Raw genomic sequence first — 17749 nt, forward strand, 5'->3', positions numbered from 1 at the left:
TGTGGGACCTTGGAGAATTTCAGATCCTAATTACTAGGGACATCAAAACTGTCAAATCCTATGAATCCTTTTTATTTCTCTTTTATATCCCAGTGTACCTACTGCTTCTCTGTTACAGCAATAATCAAGCCTTGTGGCTTTAAAAACATGCACCTTCTTGAAAGGCGTGTTCATTGTCCTTGCATCCTCCGTGTCTGACATAATGCTAAGACACAGGCTCAGTGAGTAATTGCTAAATTAAGTTAAATTGTATTGCCACAGAAATGGCAGTAGAAATAGAAATGACAAAAAGACAGTAGATATTATAGAGATAGAATGGCAAAGCTTGACAGTGATTATTAAATGCTGGGTGTGAAAGAAAATTCAAGTGTGAAAAATAGACTGACACAACAAGCTGGATGTCAGAGATAAAACACAGTGATAGGTTTAATGATATAATGATAGATACAGTTTATAGAACAATTATTGTGCTCTAGACACTGTGATAACTGCTTTTTATGCATTGTCTCACTGAATCTTGATGCAATAACATGTTGTTTTTTTTTTAATTATTGGGATATAGTTGATTTACAATGTTCAGTTAGTTTCAGATGTATACCAAAGTGAATCTGTTATACATATATCCACTCTTTTCAGATTATTTTCCTATATAGGCCATTATGGAGTATTGGGTAGACTTCCCTGAGCTATAGCTAATAGGTAGGTTTGTACTAGTTATCTATTTTATATATAGTAATATGTGTCAATCCCAGGCTTTCAATTTATCCCTCTCCCCTCCTTACCCACCAGTAAACATAAGTTTCTTTTCTCCATCTGCAACTCTATTTCTGTTTTGTAGATAAATTCATGTGTAGCCTTTTTTAAGATTCTGCACGAGTGATATCAGGAATTTGTCTTTGTGTGTTGGCTTAGTTCCCTATGGTGATCTCTGCGTCCATCCATGTTGCTAACAGTGATGTTATTTTGTCATTTTTGTGGCTGAGTGATATTCCTTTGTGGTGTGTGTGTAGACTAATGGGAATCAGAAAAGAAGAAACAGACCTTTGAAGCACAGTGTAATGAATGCTTGAGTAGCCGTGGCAGTAGCACCTAACGGGGAAGCTAGTAGTGCCAGCAAGTGGTATCCTAATTTAACTCTAAAGCAGATGTGTGTGCACTACCAAATGCTAGTAACTTTTGGTACAAAGGAAAAGCCATTGGAATTTAGGAAACGTGGGTTCTAATATCTTTCATATTTATCTGCTGTGTGATGTCACAGACATGTCATTTACACTCAATTTCTTTATCTGCAAAATATAAAGGATGGACTACATCGAGATTTATAGATCCTATCAATCAACCAATCAAATTGGCATTTATTCAGGATTCATTATGTTTTAGGATATATAATAAGAAGTAATTAGGCACAGGTCTATCCTCAAAGTACCCTCAGCTTATGTTTCTGCTCTACCTGAAGTTCATGTTTATTTAAAAAGCAAAAGCAAATAAAAACTGGCTCCTTTTTAACTTGTGACTTGACTTGCAACTTGGTGGATTTATTTTTCTTTCAACAATGCAGAAATCTTTTTTTTAAATTTAATTTTATTTTTAAACTTTACATAATTGTATTAGTTTTGCCAAATATCAAAATGAATCCATCACAGGTATACATGTGCTCCCCATCCTGAACCCTCAGAAATCTTGTATCAGCTTTATGCCCATAAAAACAGAAAGAATGTTCAGGTTGCAGATTGCACTTATTTTACAGGCATGTTAGTGGGTATAACAACATACAAAGGCATATATATATACACACACACACACACACACATATATATACACGTATATATCAGTTCAGTTGCTCAGTCGTGTCCAACTCTTTGTGACCCCATGAACCGCAGCACGCCAGACCTCCCTGTCCATCACCAACTCCTGGAGCCTACCCAAACTTATGTCCAATGAGTCCAGTGATGCCATCCAACCATCTCATCCTCTGTCGTCCCTTCTACTCCTGCCCTCAATATTTCCCAGCATCACGGTCTTTTCAAATGAGTCAGCTCTTTGCATCAGGTGGCCAAAGTATTGGAGTTTCAGCTTCAGCATCAGTCCTTCCAATGAACACCCAGGACTGGTCTCCTTTAGGATGGACTGGTTGAATCTCTTTGCATTCCAAGGGACTCTCAAGAGTCTTCTCCAACACCACAGTTCAAAAGCATCAATTCTTCGGCGCTCAGCTTTCTTCACAGTCCAACTTTCACATCCATACATGACTACTGGAAGAACCATAGCCTTGACTAAATGGACCTGTGTTGACAAAGTAATGTCTCTGCTTTTTAATATGCTATCTAGGTTGGTCATAACTTTTCTTCCAAGGAGTAAGCGTCTTTTAATTTCATGGCTGCAGTCACTATCTGCAGTGATTTTGGAGCCCCCCCAAATAAAGTCAGCCACTGTTTCCACCGTTTCCCCATCTATTTGTCATGAAGTGATGGGACCGATTGCAATGATCTTAGTTTTATGAATGTTGAGCTTTAAGCCAACTTTTTCACTCTCCTCTTTCACTTTCGTCAAGATGCTCTTTAGTTCTTCCTCATTTTCTGCCATAAGGATGGTGTTATCAGCTGTCATCTGAGGTTATTGATATTTCACCCAGCAATCTTGATTCCAGCTTGTGCTTCCTCCTGCCCAAAGTTTCTCATGATGTACTCTGCATATAAGTTAAATAAGCAGGGTGACAATATACAGCCTTGACGTACTCCTTTCCCGGTTTGGAACCAGTCTGTTGTTCCATGTCCAGTTCTAACTGTTGCTTCCTGGCCTGCATACAGGTTTCTCAAGAGGCAGGTCAGGTGGTCTGGTATTACCATCTTTTGAAGAATTTTCCATAGTTTATTGTGATCCACACAGTCAAAGGCTTTGGCATAGTCAATAAAGCAGAAATTTATGGACTTAGTTTTAAATATTATTCCATTTACAAAAAAATAAAAGTAAGTAAAATTGGAATTCTTAGCAGTCAACAAAAAAATCCTAGATCTATTTTCAGGTAAGGAAGTGAAAGTCTTTCTGACTCTTTGCGATGCTAGGGACTTGAGCCCACCAAAATAGTCTTTAGTCCATGGAATGCTCCAGGCAAGAATACTGGAGTGGGTTGCCATTTCCTTCTCCAGGGCATCTCCCGAACCCAGGGATCGAACCCTGGTCTCTTGCATTACAACCAGATTCTTTACCATCTGAGCTACCAGAGGAGCCTGTTCATGCAAGCTATTGTAGTGGATTTTACTGTCTTTTAATCAAATGCATGCTTTTATCAGTTGTCCTTCATATGCTATGCTAAGTCACTTCAGTCGTTTCCGACTCTGTGCGACCCCATAGACAGCAGCCCACCAGGCTCCCCCGACCCTGGGATTCTCCAGGCAAGAACACTGGAGTGGGCTGCCATTTCCTTCTCCAATGCATGAAAGTGAAAAGTGAAAGTGAAGTCGCTCAGTCGTGTCCGACTCTTAGGGACCCCATGGATTGCAGCCTAACAGGCTCCTCCATCCATGGGATTTTCCAAGCAAGAGGTACTGGAGTGGGGTGCCATTGCCTTCTCCGTCCTTCATATACTACATTTTAAAATTCAATGCTGTTTCTTCCTAACTAAAATGAATTTTCTGAGTTCTAAATCTTTTAATCCAGTTTGCCACTATGAATTACACATTTTACAAACATTCCTTCTTGTTTTTTAAATATCAGGCAGAATTCTTAAAAGATCATTTTAGTTTACTATGCAGGAAGTCAGTCATTTATAAATGTATTGTCTATGTCGTGAGATTTTGTAAACCCTCACACACATGTGCTCACGTGCACACACACACACACACTTTCTCCATGGTGTCTGAAATCCATGTTTGTAAAGCAGTGAAATTACCATAGAGCTTAGCCTTATCTGTAGGGAGATAGCTGAGGTCTCTTGAGGCCAAAATGCAGGAATGAAAAAGGCAGATAAAGTCTCAAAATTGGAATGTAATCAATGCTGGAAGTACTCTTTCACCAAGTAATCTTAAAAGTAAGCCATCTGTTAGTGTTGGTATGAAGGGAATGCTGTCATTTTGTGGTAAGGCGTTGAACTAATTACCCTTGACCTGCTTTTGAGTCACTTAATGTGATTTTTTGAAATGCTTAGGATCGTACTTATCATTTTAAACAATGCATTAATGCTATCCAAATATTATCTTAGTGACAGAATGAAAAGCAAACTGACAATTTAATTTTCCCTGTTCTTTTTTTTTTCCCTCTAAATCAACGTGATGTAAACTGCTCAGGCTGTGAATAGTCTTGGACTAGATAAATACAATAGCAGGTTCGACTCATCAGAATTTTGAAGCTGGGGAAACAGTAACCTTGGAGATAATTTACTTTCTTTGTTGTAGTAGCAGAGAACGTTCTCATGAAGGATTTTTATTGTTTTCCCCTATTGCTACTTCTTTGGGGAATATAATTACAATGTTGTGTTAGCTGCTGCTGTACAGGGAAGTGAGCCAGCGATGTGTATGCACATGCCCGCTCCATCCTGCCCTGCCATCACACCCGTCTAGGCCTTCACAGGGCACCGAGCGTGCTTCCTGTGTGTGCAGTGGCTTCCCGGCTGGCTGGCTGTCTTACACAGTGCAGTGCACATCCGTCATTCCCAATCTCCCAGGTTGTCCTACCCTCCCATTCCTCTCCGTGTCCACCTGCCTATTCTCAATGTCTGCATCTCTGTTCCTGCCCTGGAAGTAGGTCATCTGTACCATTTTTCTAGATTCCACATGTATGTGTTAATATATGGTATTTGTTTTTCTCTTTCTGACTTACTTCCCTCTGTATGGCAGACTCTAAGTCCATCCATGTCTCCTCAAGCCAAATTAATGTAAAAGCTCACTACATATAAGGGCATTGATACCGACCAGGGTTCTTGGCCTTCTTTAATTGATATAAATTGATGACAGGCTAGACAAGAAATTCAGGTAAGGCTTTATTGGGGCAGCTGCTGCAGCAGCGGGGAGCAAGAACAAACAACAGATTACCTTGCTCATGTCCCAAGAAGAGGGGTGAGCTGGGTACTTATATGGGGTGAGGGTAGTTGTGTGTCCAGGGGTTGAGTTGGAGGAAGTAGCTTAGGTGGTCTACGGCTCGTCTGGCAGTGATGAGTGCAGGGGGCATGTGCAGTACCCTATTTTTGCTCCCAACACCTTGTCTTTGCTCCTGCTTCTTCAGAAGTGGCAGTTGGGTTTTTGTTTTGCTTTGTTTTTTTGGTCTTTTTGTATCTTATTGTCCATGCATGCTTCGAGCCGAGTTGCTTCAGTAATGTCTAGCTCTTTGCAACCCTATGGACTGTAACCCACCAAACTCCTCTGTCCATGGACTTCTCCAGGCAGGAATACTGGAGTGGGTTGCCCTTTCCTTCTCCAGGGGATCTCCTCGACCCAGGGATCGAACTTGTGTCTCTTGCATGTCCGTGTTGGCATTGGCGGGCAGGTTCTTCACCACTAGTGCTGCCTGGGGAGCCCCAGTGCACACACACACTTTAGTTCCTTGTAGTTTCCGTGTATTTTATTGCTCAGGGAGATGTGTGTCCACATTCAAACACTGCATCAAAGGTCTAAGGTGCCAGCCTGTCTCAGCAATATTTTCCTTGAAGGTATTAAAGGCTTAGGGAGTAACATCACCAACATCCCTTCTCCAGCCACATGAGAAGAGGTTCCGAAGACTTTGGATGATTAGATTCCAATTTAACCTTCTCAGTTTGCAGAGTAAGAAATTGAAATCTAGAGCAGTTCAGTTACTGGTTCCGTTTCCGTAGTCTGACGTGTAATAGAGCCAGAACCAGGACCCCAGCTCCTGACTCTCCTTCTTCTCAGGCAGCGGTTTCCCCAGATCACCCTGTTTCTCTTCTTCCTTCACCAGGCTTGCTGGAGGGAACGTGGTATTCCTCTCAGGTTTATGTACTCTTAGCACCACCACAAAGAAGCTTTTCTCTGAAGTTCTTCCAAAACCTGATGGAGAAATAGGCTAAAAGAAACAGAAAAGAATGATAAAATGTTTGCCTGCTATGAATATCATGTTTTATGCAAGCTCTTGAGTTTCCTGTGGGTTCTGTTATTTAAAGCTATCATGGTGAGAGCACTCCCAGAGGAGAAATTTTTAATTAATATCATTTTTATCATGAACATTCTAAAAATACAAAATGAATGAAGCTATATCTAATCTCCATAATCATGACACATCTCAGAATATTTGCTTCTAAAATCACCCTATTAATTTGTGAAAATAACCCATGAGTTAAAAAATCATCCCAAATCTCAGTATTCCATTTATCTTTCTTTATACCTAAATAGTTGGATGGTTAGGTAGAAATATGTTTAGAACAATGTGATACAGTTATAGATACTGCTTTTTTTTTTTTTTTTTACAGTTCACGTTTTATTTAAAGGCATAATTGTTTAAATTCCTGCCATGAAAGGTAGCATCTAGAAATTAACACGAGAGATTAGCAGTCTCATCCATCCTCTCATATTCCTACCTTCTGAGTTTGGGAGTTATATGCTGTTCATGTTTACGACAATTTGTAAAAGTTATTTATCTATATATTTATCTCTGACTGTGCTGGGTCTTCATGGCTGCAGAGGCTTTTCTCCAGTTGTGGTGAGCAGGGACTGCTCTGCAGTTGCCGTGGGCTGGCTTCTCGCTGTGTGGCCTCTCCCGTTGCAGAGCGTGGACTCTAGGGCACGCGGGCTGCAGTAGTTGTGGCACGTGGGCTCACTTGTTGTGGCTCCCGGGCTCGAGGGCACAGACGCAATAATTGTGGTGCACCGGCTTACTTGCTCTGTGGCGTGTGGGATGTTCCTGGACCAGGGATCAAATCCATGTTTCCTGCATTGGCCAGCAGATTCTTTACCACTGAGCCACCAGGAAAGCTCAGTTTATGACAATTGATTTACTTTTCAGTAAACATTATGTCTACTGTTTTTACTTTTATTTCTGCATAGAGATATATTCAATCTTCCTCACCAGTCCTTTTGTCACAAAATGCCTGTCTTTTACTTTTGAGGGTACTCTGAATTGCCTGGGTTTTGTTGTCAATCTTACTTTAGAAAGTTCTATATAGTCAATTAAATTCCCGCTATGAAAGATAACATCTAGAAATTAGCACGAGAGATTAGCAATCTCATCCATCCTCTTATATTCCTACCTTCTGAGTTTGGGAGTTATGTTCTGTTCAGCTTTGCGACAGCAATATTGCTTAATTATCTTCTGACATTGGACATTACTATATGGGAATCCGATTCCACCTCACTCCTTATAGAGGTGTTTTGATTTTGACTTTTCTGTCTGGATGTTCAAATGATGATTTATCCTCCAGTTTCGATATCTAAAATAAGATATGTCTCACAATTGAGGATGATGCATTCGATTTCCCAGGAAAATGGTATCATCTTTCAATCTAAAAATTCTGCTGTATTTTTCAGGGAAAATTTCCTTTTATCCTATCTTTGCATATATCTTCCGTTCCGTTTGTGATCTTGGTACATAAAGATACCAGTATCTCAACATGAAATCATCTTTGCTTGGCCTCTTTCTATACAAGCTTGTCCTAATTACTTTAGACTCTTTGCCTTCCTCCCTTACAATCACTGCAGTTATCTCAAGTCTCCAACACATTGGAAATTTGGTTCTTAGTGGTGTCTGTTATGTTCCTTGTACTTTCTAATTTAATCATTGGCTCTCTAATGATGTTGTTTTGCTCTTTGATTTGTTTCCTAGGTCTGATATCTCTCTTTTCATTATGCTATTTTTTCATCTAGTCTTTGACCTCTAGTGTTGAATTTATTTTCATAATATAGAATACTTTGTGTGAAACAACTTGAAAAGTTTATCTCTGTTTCTACCCTTAGGTTTTCTTTTCTTCTGGGTCAAATGTTTTGCTTTCCTCCCTTCTTCCCCTGCACCCGTGTCTCTCTCCCCACCCCTCACTTCTCTTATTCTTGCTTATAATTTATTCCCATATTTCCCTTGTAAGCCTTTTATCTTGCTCACGTGTGTGATGCTGTTTAGACACTCTTTGCTCTAATTTCATGGAAGCCACTTCTAGACTTATTTACCACCTTGCCTGAGACCCTTTGAGCTCCAGTCTGAAGTACTGGATGGTTCCGGTTTTATTAAGTAGTTCATACCTGGGTGGACTTTTTAGGGAGTGAGTTCAGTTGAAGCAGCATTCAGGCCCCTTAAGAGCACCCAGCTTTGTTGGCTGATTCTGTCTTATATTCTCTTCCATAGAGGAAAGGCTGGTCTTAAGATTTAGAGCTATTTCATTGTCTCCTCAATCAGAAAAGGAAGGAAAAACTTAAGACTCTCTGTAAGTTTTGCATTGATTCAGTTTTAGAGGTATTGCTGAGATTCTTAGGTTTTTTCCCCCCAAAGTCCAGGGAAGTTGCTGGCATTTAAGGACAGATAAGGAGCTAAATCCTGCTCTTTCTCCTCTATTCCAGAAACATTCATTTTGGTTTCTTTTTTCCTTTTGCAATTGATTGCTTTTTTTCTCTGTTTGGTTGCTGGGGTTGATGTGTATATGCGTGTGTGTGTGTGTGTATGTACACTTGTGGTCACTAGGACTTTTACGTTCAGTAGGTATTGAGGAAGGGAAGTTAGTTATGTGTTAGAATCCAATGTCTTCTCAGTTAAATGTTTGTGCTGGGAGATTTCCTCACCTAACATTGAAAACTGGACAAGAAAGTGTTCATAAGTTATATATGTATGGGGTATAATTTTGCGTATCTGTGTATACATATCATTTTAAAAATAGGTATTCTATGTGATTGTATAGCTTACATAGAATTATGTAGGGACACAGGTATGTATATAAATATATAGAAGTAAATGCATTTAATACATATGTGTTTATATATACATATATGCCTGCATACATGCATGCATACTCAAACATAATTGTTGGAGACTTGTCAATAGTACTAAAGGACATCGATAGCACACAAATCAAGTTTGCAAAGACATGGTGATAACATAGGTAAGCGTATAGAATTAGGACCCTGAGATCAATCCTCCTATCGTTTATATCACTGGTTTGAGCCTCAGAACATCCTTCTCCCATTTTGGTCCTAAGCTCTCCAATTAAAAAAGAGAAATGGAAAGCTTAATCTGGATTTAGAGAGAAGCAACCCTGATTATAGAAACAGCTGAAACTGAGGAACGGTAGTGGGATTCTTTGCCTGGATACAGAAAAGTGTGATGAGAGATCTAAAATAGTTTCCAAACACATTTTAAAAAGAAAGAAAGAAAAACAGACATAAACACAACACTATAGTAAAGGTTGCAGATCAGATGTTCCTCATCCCACAGGACACAGTCTAGGATTTTTACACAGGAGCACACATTTTTCGGCATATTGTGCCTCTGATAAAAAGTACCAATGGGGAAGAAAATAAAATCAGAGGGTCTCAATGTTTGTTTCTGTAAGATGATTAAAATATCTTCTTTTCTAGCTACAACTGAATTACTTGTAGTCTGATGCTTAGAATATGCTCTTGTCATTGGCACTGACTCTAGAAGAAGAGTCTATCCTTATTCTCAAGTGTTGTTCCTCACTAGCTTTCCAGTAGCTCTTACCTGTTTGCAGTCAAAAAGTGGCAATGCCACAGCACTGGCCCATGAAGACTAAACCCTCCGCAGGCCTGTTTATCTTGTCTGTATCTGTTAGCACTCATCTCATGTGTGGTAGAAACAGAGGTAAGGCTGGCCCTGCCCTTAAGTTAAGAATTTAGTGGGTTTGCATCCGCATTGATGCCACAATGGGATGACTTGTTGTTTCATCATGTAGTTTTTCTATCATGTAATTTTCAATAATGATATATTTACTTCTGCTTGAGAAGCATGTATACAATTAAATACATCACTTAGGTTTACACATGTGTCGGGGGAAAGATAATGTACATTCTGGCAGTTTTTAAGAGGACCCAAATATCCCACCCCACCCCTCAAAAATTGGAACACTTTTTTGAATAGGAAATGCTACAAATAAAGTCCGTAGCTTAATGCTCATCTTTCTAGAACAGCGGGAGCCCAGTCAATATTAGTAATTAGCACGTAACTCATGTCCTTTTATTCCCAATATGGAATATACTTTAGTCATTTAAGGCTTGAACCAACGTTACCCCAACCTAATTTTTCTTAAACAGAGTACAAACAGCTATGTAGGTTCTCTGATGGCTCAGATGGTAAAGAATCCACGTGCAATACAGGAGACCCAGGTTCAATCCCTGAGTTGAAAGCATCCCCTGGAGAAGGGAATGACTACTCACTCCAGTGTTCTTGCCAGGAGAATTCCATTGACAGAGGAGCCTGGCGGGCTGTGGTCCTTGGGGTTGCAAAAAGTTGGACAGAACTGAGTGACTAGTGCTTTCAGTTTCACAGACAGTTATGTGTAAGAGACAGCTTAAATAGAAAATGAAATGCAAATCTCAGCATCTAGTCCTTTTGGGGAAGACAGATGTGTAGGTCGGAAGGAGCAAACTAGAGGGATATTAAGTAGACTTCAAGTCACTTGTCAGAAAAAGCCTGGAGAAAAGTATTGAATTGGGCAGAGGTATACTGTATCACCCAGCTCCTTGTTAAAAAAAAGGGGGGGGGGAAGGAGAATAATGCATTTAAAGATCAGATTAGCTGAAGGAAAATTACTTTGGTGATATAGGTGGGTGTAGAAAGAATTGAAACTATGGGATAAAAGAACTATTTCTAATTTATAAATGGAATGCCCATTTGAAACATTGTTCCATAAAACTACGTTTTTATTGAAGTGTGTTTAGCGTGGAAGTCTGAAATGTTAAAGAATATCCCCCCCTCACCATGATGTGTCCTCTCTAAACCTACATTCAACACCAGATGGCTTCCTTTGTAGTCATTGAAACGTGACTATATTTCAGACTATGACTCCTTCTTTGCTGTTGCTTAGCTGCTAAGTCGTGTCCAACTTTTTGTGACCCCATTCAGGTGAAATTATGTGTTGATGTCTTTGTAAGACTTCACCTGAAAGAATTTGTTTATTTTGGATATAGAGTTAACCCAATTTGGCAGCAATCGTATTTTAGATTTTCCACATAGTTGGGATGTTCAGGTATTTTTATTTAAGAGAAGACTAATGGGTTGATGCTTTTAAGAGAAGACTAATGAGTTGATGCTTTTGAACTGTGGTATTGGAGAAGACTCTTGAGAGTCCCTTGGACTGCAAGGAGATCAAACCAGTCATCCTAAAGGAAATCAGTCCTGAATATTCATTGGAAGAGCTGATCTTGAAGCTGAAACTTCAATACTTTGGGCACCTGATGCAAAGAACTGACTCCTTGGAAAATACCCTGATGCTGGACAAGATTGAGCGCAGGAGAAGGGGATGACAGAGGATGAGATGGTTGGATAGCATCACTGACTCAATGGACATGAGTTTGAGCAAGCTCTGGAAGTTGGTGTTGGACAGGAAAGCCTGTCATGTTGTGGTAAATGGGGTCGCAAAGAGTCAGACATGACCGAGCAACTGAACTGAATTGAATGTTCAGTTAACTCCAAAAGGCCTGGAGTGGTGGAGAGAGGTGCTCTGTTCCAGAGAAATCAGCTAGCTTTCCACAGTCCTCAGGGTAAAAACTTACCCCTCAAAGATCATGGTAATGTCTATTGTTTCCCTAATAAAAATCTCACCAGTCTTTTTTACCCACCATTCGAATATCATTCACCAGTGATGTGCACTGCCTGTTGTTCATTTAAACAATTTGCATTCCTTTAAAGTTTCATTCTTGCACTTTCAAGAGCTGTTATAAGTCTTTATGATGGGGAGAATCTGCTCAATGTCAGAGTAACACAGCAAATATTACTTGTGTGTCCTAGGGCAGTATTTTAGAATTGACCCACATTTATTTTGTACCTAAATAATTGGAAAAGAATAGCTAAATACCTTATCTAAAAGTGAAAAGACTAGAATCCAGAATGAAGGAGATTAGGGAGTAATATAGGATGTTAGTAAAAATACTTGTGAGGCGGCCTTCTGTTGTTGGTTTAGTCACTAAGTCGTGTCCAGCTCTTTTGCGAACTCGTGGACTGTAGCCCGCCAGTCTGCTCAGTCCATGGGATTTCCCAGGCAAGAATACTTGAGTGGGTTGCCATTTCAATTCCAGGGGCGATTCCCAACTCAAGGATCAAACCTGCATCTCCTGCACTGGCAGGCGGATTCTTTTACCTCTGAGCCACCAGAGAAACCAGAGGCATCCTTTATATGATGTAAAATGCTTAATACCATTTAGGTTGTTGGTGACAACTTAGTTTGGGGATGAAATGACCAAATGAATTTTACAGAATTCAAATGAGTAGTCTTAGCATAGAAACTCACTTAAAAAATAATGCAGAGAAAATGTTTACTCTGATTTAAGGTGAAATTGTACATCTCTACTGATGCTAAATCTGAAACTCCAATACTTTGGCCACCTAACCCTAACCCTAAATTTTTATGCGAATGGTTGACTCATTGGAAAAGACCCTGATGCTGGAAGGGACTGGGGGCAGGAGAAGAAGGGGATGACAGAGGATGAGATGGCTGGATGGCATCACCAACTCGATGGACATGAGTTTGGGTGAACTCCGGGAGTTGGTGATGGACAAGGAGGCCTGGCATGCTGCGAATCATGGGGTGTCAAAGAGTCAGACACGACTGAGTGACTGAACTGAACTGAACTGAATGACTGTAGTATAGAAAGGTCTCTCATCTGTTAGTCACTTCTAACTATGATAGTGCCTTTGAGAACTGAATTATGTTTGTTCCATCTTTCTGTTATAGTTGCTATTTATTCTTCCCTCAGCTCCTAAGTTACAAAAGTTCTCTATATATGTATTCTGCATACTTAAAAAGATCCTGAGAAGCCAAGGTCTGATGAAAATGTGGGTAATTTATTTCTGGTCATGAATTTTATTCTGTCTAAAGAAGTAAAGTATAATAAAATCAATATCTTGCCTGAAATTGCTGTAGCATTGCATGTGTATGTTAAGCAGTTCTCTGAAATGGACTAAAACCATGTGAATGGAATGATTTGATAAACTTGAAAATTCACGGCACTTCATTTTCATTAGGCATTAAGAAATTGTTGCCCACCGAATAGTTTAAAGTTGTGAATTATTTCTTCCCCAAGAATGGAAAGGAAGGAGAACTATGTTAATATTCAAAGGGAATTAAAAGAAAAATCATATGCTTTCAGGAGCCATCTTCACAGTCTGCTTAGTAAGTAATGATGTAGGTGAAAGACATCTAACAGTCATAAGTGGTTTAAAAATTGAACACAGAGAGAGGGCCCTGCGAAAAGCAAGAAAATCCATTGCCGGCTTCATGAGAAGCAAACTTTCACGGAAGAGGGAATGTTTGAGTTCTCTTTGAAGGAAAACATGGAAATTGTATCAGCTGATAAATGTAGAGCCAACCAGGGGTTCATAATCTGAAAAATCTTAAATAAACATGTGTACAACCATCCACAAGTCATACTCATTCATTAGTCCCAGTTTATATTTGTGTTGAGAATCTAGTACTTCAGAGCAGTGGAAGGAATACCTAGGTCCTAAATTCTTGGAAGCAAACCTAAAATGGGATGAATCAATCCTAGTCTGCTCGTCACAGGAAACAGAGAGATAGAGGAGTAGCAGAGGAATAGAAAGGATTAAGAGTATAGAAGAGCCCCCATTCGAACCTGCCTGAGAAAGAAGCCACCTGGAGGAAAACTGGATAAAAGAAAAAAAAGATACAGGATCAAATGATTTAAGCACCCAGGCCCAGCCACCCCTGAAGCTGGAAAAACCCCAGACGTTACAGCTAATACATTCTTTAAAAAAAAAAAAAAAAAGAGTATAGAAGAGGAAAGCAGGAACAGAAGAGAATACCAAACCTCTTCATCTCTCTCTCACTCATGTATATATATGTATGTATGTGTTTATGTATTTATATATATGTATGTGTGCATGTGTGTGTATACTCAGTTGTGTGACCCCATGGACTATTGCCCATCAGGCTCCCCTGTTCATTGGATTTCCCAGGTAAGAATACTAGAATGATTTGCCATTTCCTTCTCCAGGGGATCATCCCAACCCAGGGATCAAACCCTCATCCCCTGCATTGCAGGAGAATTCAGAACTTTCCCGTGGCAAAATCATTTTTCATCATAATTTTCTAGTGGTAGAACTATTACAAAATACTTGAGGCACTGGACTCAGTCTGTCTGGCTCTAGAACCTACAAGTTGTGTGGTTTGGAGAAGTTGCTTACACATCATAGTCGCTTCATTTCTAAAACTGGAATAAATAGAGCCTGATTCAAAGAGTTCTGGTGCAAATAATAAATTCAAAATGCTTAGACTAATAAATTGTACAGTCAGCTCTCAATAATTATTGGCTATTGTCTGGTAAATAAATACTTCATCAAAATCTGTGATAAAGTTGGAAATAGAATCCAAGAGATAAAAAATGTATCTGCTCAGAGGGATTCAAGAAATATTTCTGATGTTTCATTTTCAGTGAAGTTGGTGAAAGAATAAAGTCTAATATTATTGTATAAATTATAAATAATTAAATTTAGTGCTGTATACAATGTTGACACATTAGCTATAGGAAATCTCTCAGACAGATTTTTTTTCCCATATCTTTGGCATGTTAATGCATCCTTCTAAACCAGCATGCCCTGTGAGAGAGTAAAGAATTTAAAAGCTTTTTGGTACTAGAGGCCCAAATATTTAGGTATAAACAGGAAAATAAGACAGGGAAGGGGAGGGAAAGAGGGATGAGGCAGTGGGAGATTTGACTTCCAAGATCACTCAGTAGAAAAACTAGGACTTGAGTCCTGGGTTCTTTCCACTGATTTTCTGATTTTTGTAGAAGACAATGACCATCAGAGATTGCAAATTCACTTCAACTTTAGGAGAAACTTTTGCTGAGAGTGGTTGGAAAGAGCAAGGAATAGTGGTTACTCAAAGAAGCAAAAATTACCACTTTTTACCTATTGGGCATAACAACAACAAAGACAAAAATAAAATCTATCTTTAAAAATATCTATGAAAAATGCATATTTATTTTCAGTGTGAAAAAGAGATCAAGGCTGCTGCTTCCCAAGTTTGTCATCGTTTCACATTCCCAGTGGAAGAAGATGAAAATAACTTTTTAAAATTATTTTTTATTTGAATAAAGTTGATTTATAATGCTGTGTTTCTGGTGTACAACAGAGTGAGTCAGTTATACATACACATATATCCACTACTTTTTAAATTCTCTTCCCATATAGATCATTACAGAGTATTGAATAGAGTTTTCTGTGCTATTTACTAAATTCTTACATAGTTACCTCTTCTCTGTATTGTGATGGCTTCTCTGATGGCTCAATGGGTAAAGAATCCACCTGCAGTGCAGGAGACACAGGCAATGTGGGTTTAATAACCGAGTCAAGAAGATTCCCTGGAGGGGAAATGACAATCCACTCCAGTATTCTTGCCTGGGAAATCCCACGGACAGGGGAGCCTGACAGGCTACAGTCCAAAGGGTTGCCAAGAGTCAGACATGACTATGCTGCTAAGCACAGCTAGAGAAACTTATATATAGTAGTGTTTATATGTAAGTCCCAATCTCCCAATATATCCATCTCACATCACTTTTTTAAACCCTAGAAAGGGTTTTGAGGGACCAAGTCTGCAAGATTCACTAGCAAAGGTGTGTTATATTTGTAATTTCCTTTCAATTGCACATTTCAATCACAGTATAACTAGTATTATGGTAATTAAGACGTTAAATTAAATTAGTGTATCATGTACCTTGCTGAGAAAATAGTAATACATATAGCAGTGCACTAGAGTAGATAATTACTACGACAATAGGAATGTGTCCACAGCAAAGATAATGGCCATCTTTAGTACCCTATCACCACAGCCAGTTCTGGTGGGAAAGAGTCCATCACATTAACTAAATCCTAATGAAACTCTAGAATTACAGACACTAAGCTTTCTTGTCTTATACTCTGGGTTTTCTCAGTCATATCATTTCCACTTTATTTGCTTTATCAGCATAGCTTCCATAGCTGTATGGAATTCCCAGTGTCCTTTATGTAGGTCAACTGGATACAAATACTTGGTTATTCAGAATGTTTATTATATTTTTTTTCAAGGTTTTTTTTTTTTTTTTTTTTTTTAATTCTTTGTGGCAAGACACCACCATTCACTCAACTGTTTAACTACATTGGGCTGGGTGGGGGGCGGTGTGTATTATGTCCTACTGGTGCTGCTGCTAAGTCACTTCAGTCGTGTCCGACTCTGTGTGACCCCACAGACAGCAGCCCACCAGGCTCCCCCATCCCTGGGATTCTCCAGGCAAGAACATTGGAGTGGGTTGCCATTTCCTTCTCCAATGCATGAAAGTGAAAAGTGAAAGGGAAGTTGCTCAGTCGTGTCTGACTCTTTGCGACCCCATGGACTGCAGCACACCAGGCTCCTCCGTCCATGGGATTTTCCAGGCAAGAGTACTGGAGTGGGGTGCCATCGCCTTCTGATTATGTCCTACAGTAGTTCCTATAAAGCAAACTAAGGGCTTAGGGAATTAAAGTTGTAAGCATTTTCAGTATTTGTCTGTAACTCTGAGAAAATAGAGCATGCAAGTTCACATCCCCACCCACTCACTTTTTATTTTTTTTTCTGTCTTTACAGTTCCGCCCTGGTTTTTAAATCACCCTTCCAACCTCTATGCCTATGAAAGCATGGATATTGAGTTTGAATGCACAGTCTCTGGGAAGCCTGTGCCCACTGTGAATTGGATGAAGAATGGAGATGTGGTCATTCCTAGTGATTATTTTCAGATAGTGGTAATTATCTTTTCTTCAAATTCGCTTTATAATCCCAGTCATCGTCTATTCTGTTTTCAGTTGCTTTTCTTTCCTGGGGACAAGATTCCCATTGGGAATTTTTATGATATGTGAAGAAAATTGTTCTAATAAAACAGATGAGTTTTTAGACTTAGAACTTTTGAGCTAAAAAAAATAAGAGTAATCAAACAACCCATCCCCTTGTTTTACAGAGAAGATTTTAAACCAACAATGAAAAAATAGAAGGCTTAATACCAATAATTTCTAAATGTTTTCACTGGTGATTCTTGGAAGAAAAAAGTTTTGAACCTAGTACTAGACTGTATGAAGCCAAGAATCTCTTAGTTCTTTGACTTTTGCCCATAATAATAAAGCTTTAATAGAATGTGCCACTTATGAATATGACAGCCTCACTTCGATAATACAGATGGCCACTCTTTGCTCCTTTGCTGCTCTTCCAAATAGGACCAGCTGGTCCTTTATGAGCGGTGCAAGAGGGCAGTAATATTGGTGCCGAGACAATATTGGTGCCGTGACAGTGGTGGAGAAGATATCAAGACCCAGAGTTTACATGCTTTGTCATTTAAGAGCATTGAGTTAAAGCCAAGAACAATGCTTCTTATAGTTCCTATATGGTTTAGTGTACTCTGTTCCTGTCCTGGGTGGAGATAATAGGGATAATTGCATTATATTCACAGAGCTGTTTGTGGTCCTGGTACACAGTGAATGACCCAAGCCTCTCATTATTATTATTATTGTGCTTGCTGCTGGCAGCAGAAAGCTTTTCTCATTTGAAAATACTCTTTGGAAACTCTCCTTTTGGTTGAGGTCAGCATCAGAGTATCTGAAGTCAGGTATATGAGTAAGAGATATGAAG

General features: G+C 39.3%; 1 protein-coding gene across 1 annotated transcript in view; it reads left to right on the plus strand.

Moving 5' to 3' along the window:
- The window catches only part of DCC (DCC netrin 1 receptor), a 1293116-nt gene that overhangs the window by 738235 nt on the left and 537132 nt on the right, over positions 1 to 17749 (plus strand). The window contains exon 6 of the mRNA XM_070779092.1: positions 16718 to 16872. Coding sequence (XP_070635193.1) covers positions 16718 to 16872 — 155 coding nt within the window. The remainder of the gene's footprint in view (positions 1 to 16717; positions 16873 to 17749) is intronic.

Source organism: Bos indicus, chromosome 24, assembly GCF_029378745.1.
Source record: "Bos indicus isolate NIAB-ARS_2022 breed Sahiwal x Tharparkar chromosome 24, NIAB-ARS_B.indTharparkar_mat_pri_1.0, whole genome shotgun sequence".
Classification (NCBI taxonomy): Eukaryota; Metazoa; Chordata; class Mammalia; order Artiodactyla; family Bovidae; genus Bos; species Bos indicus.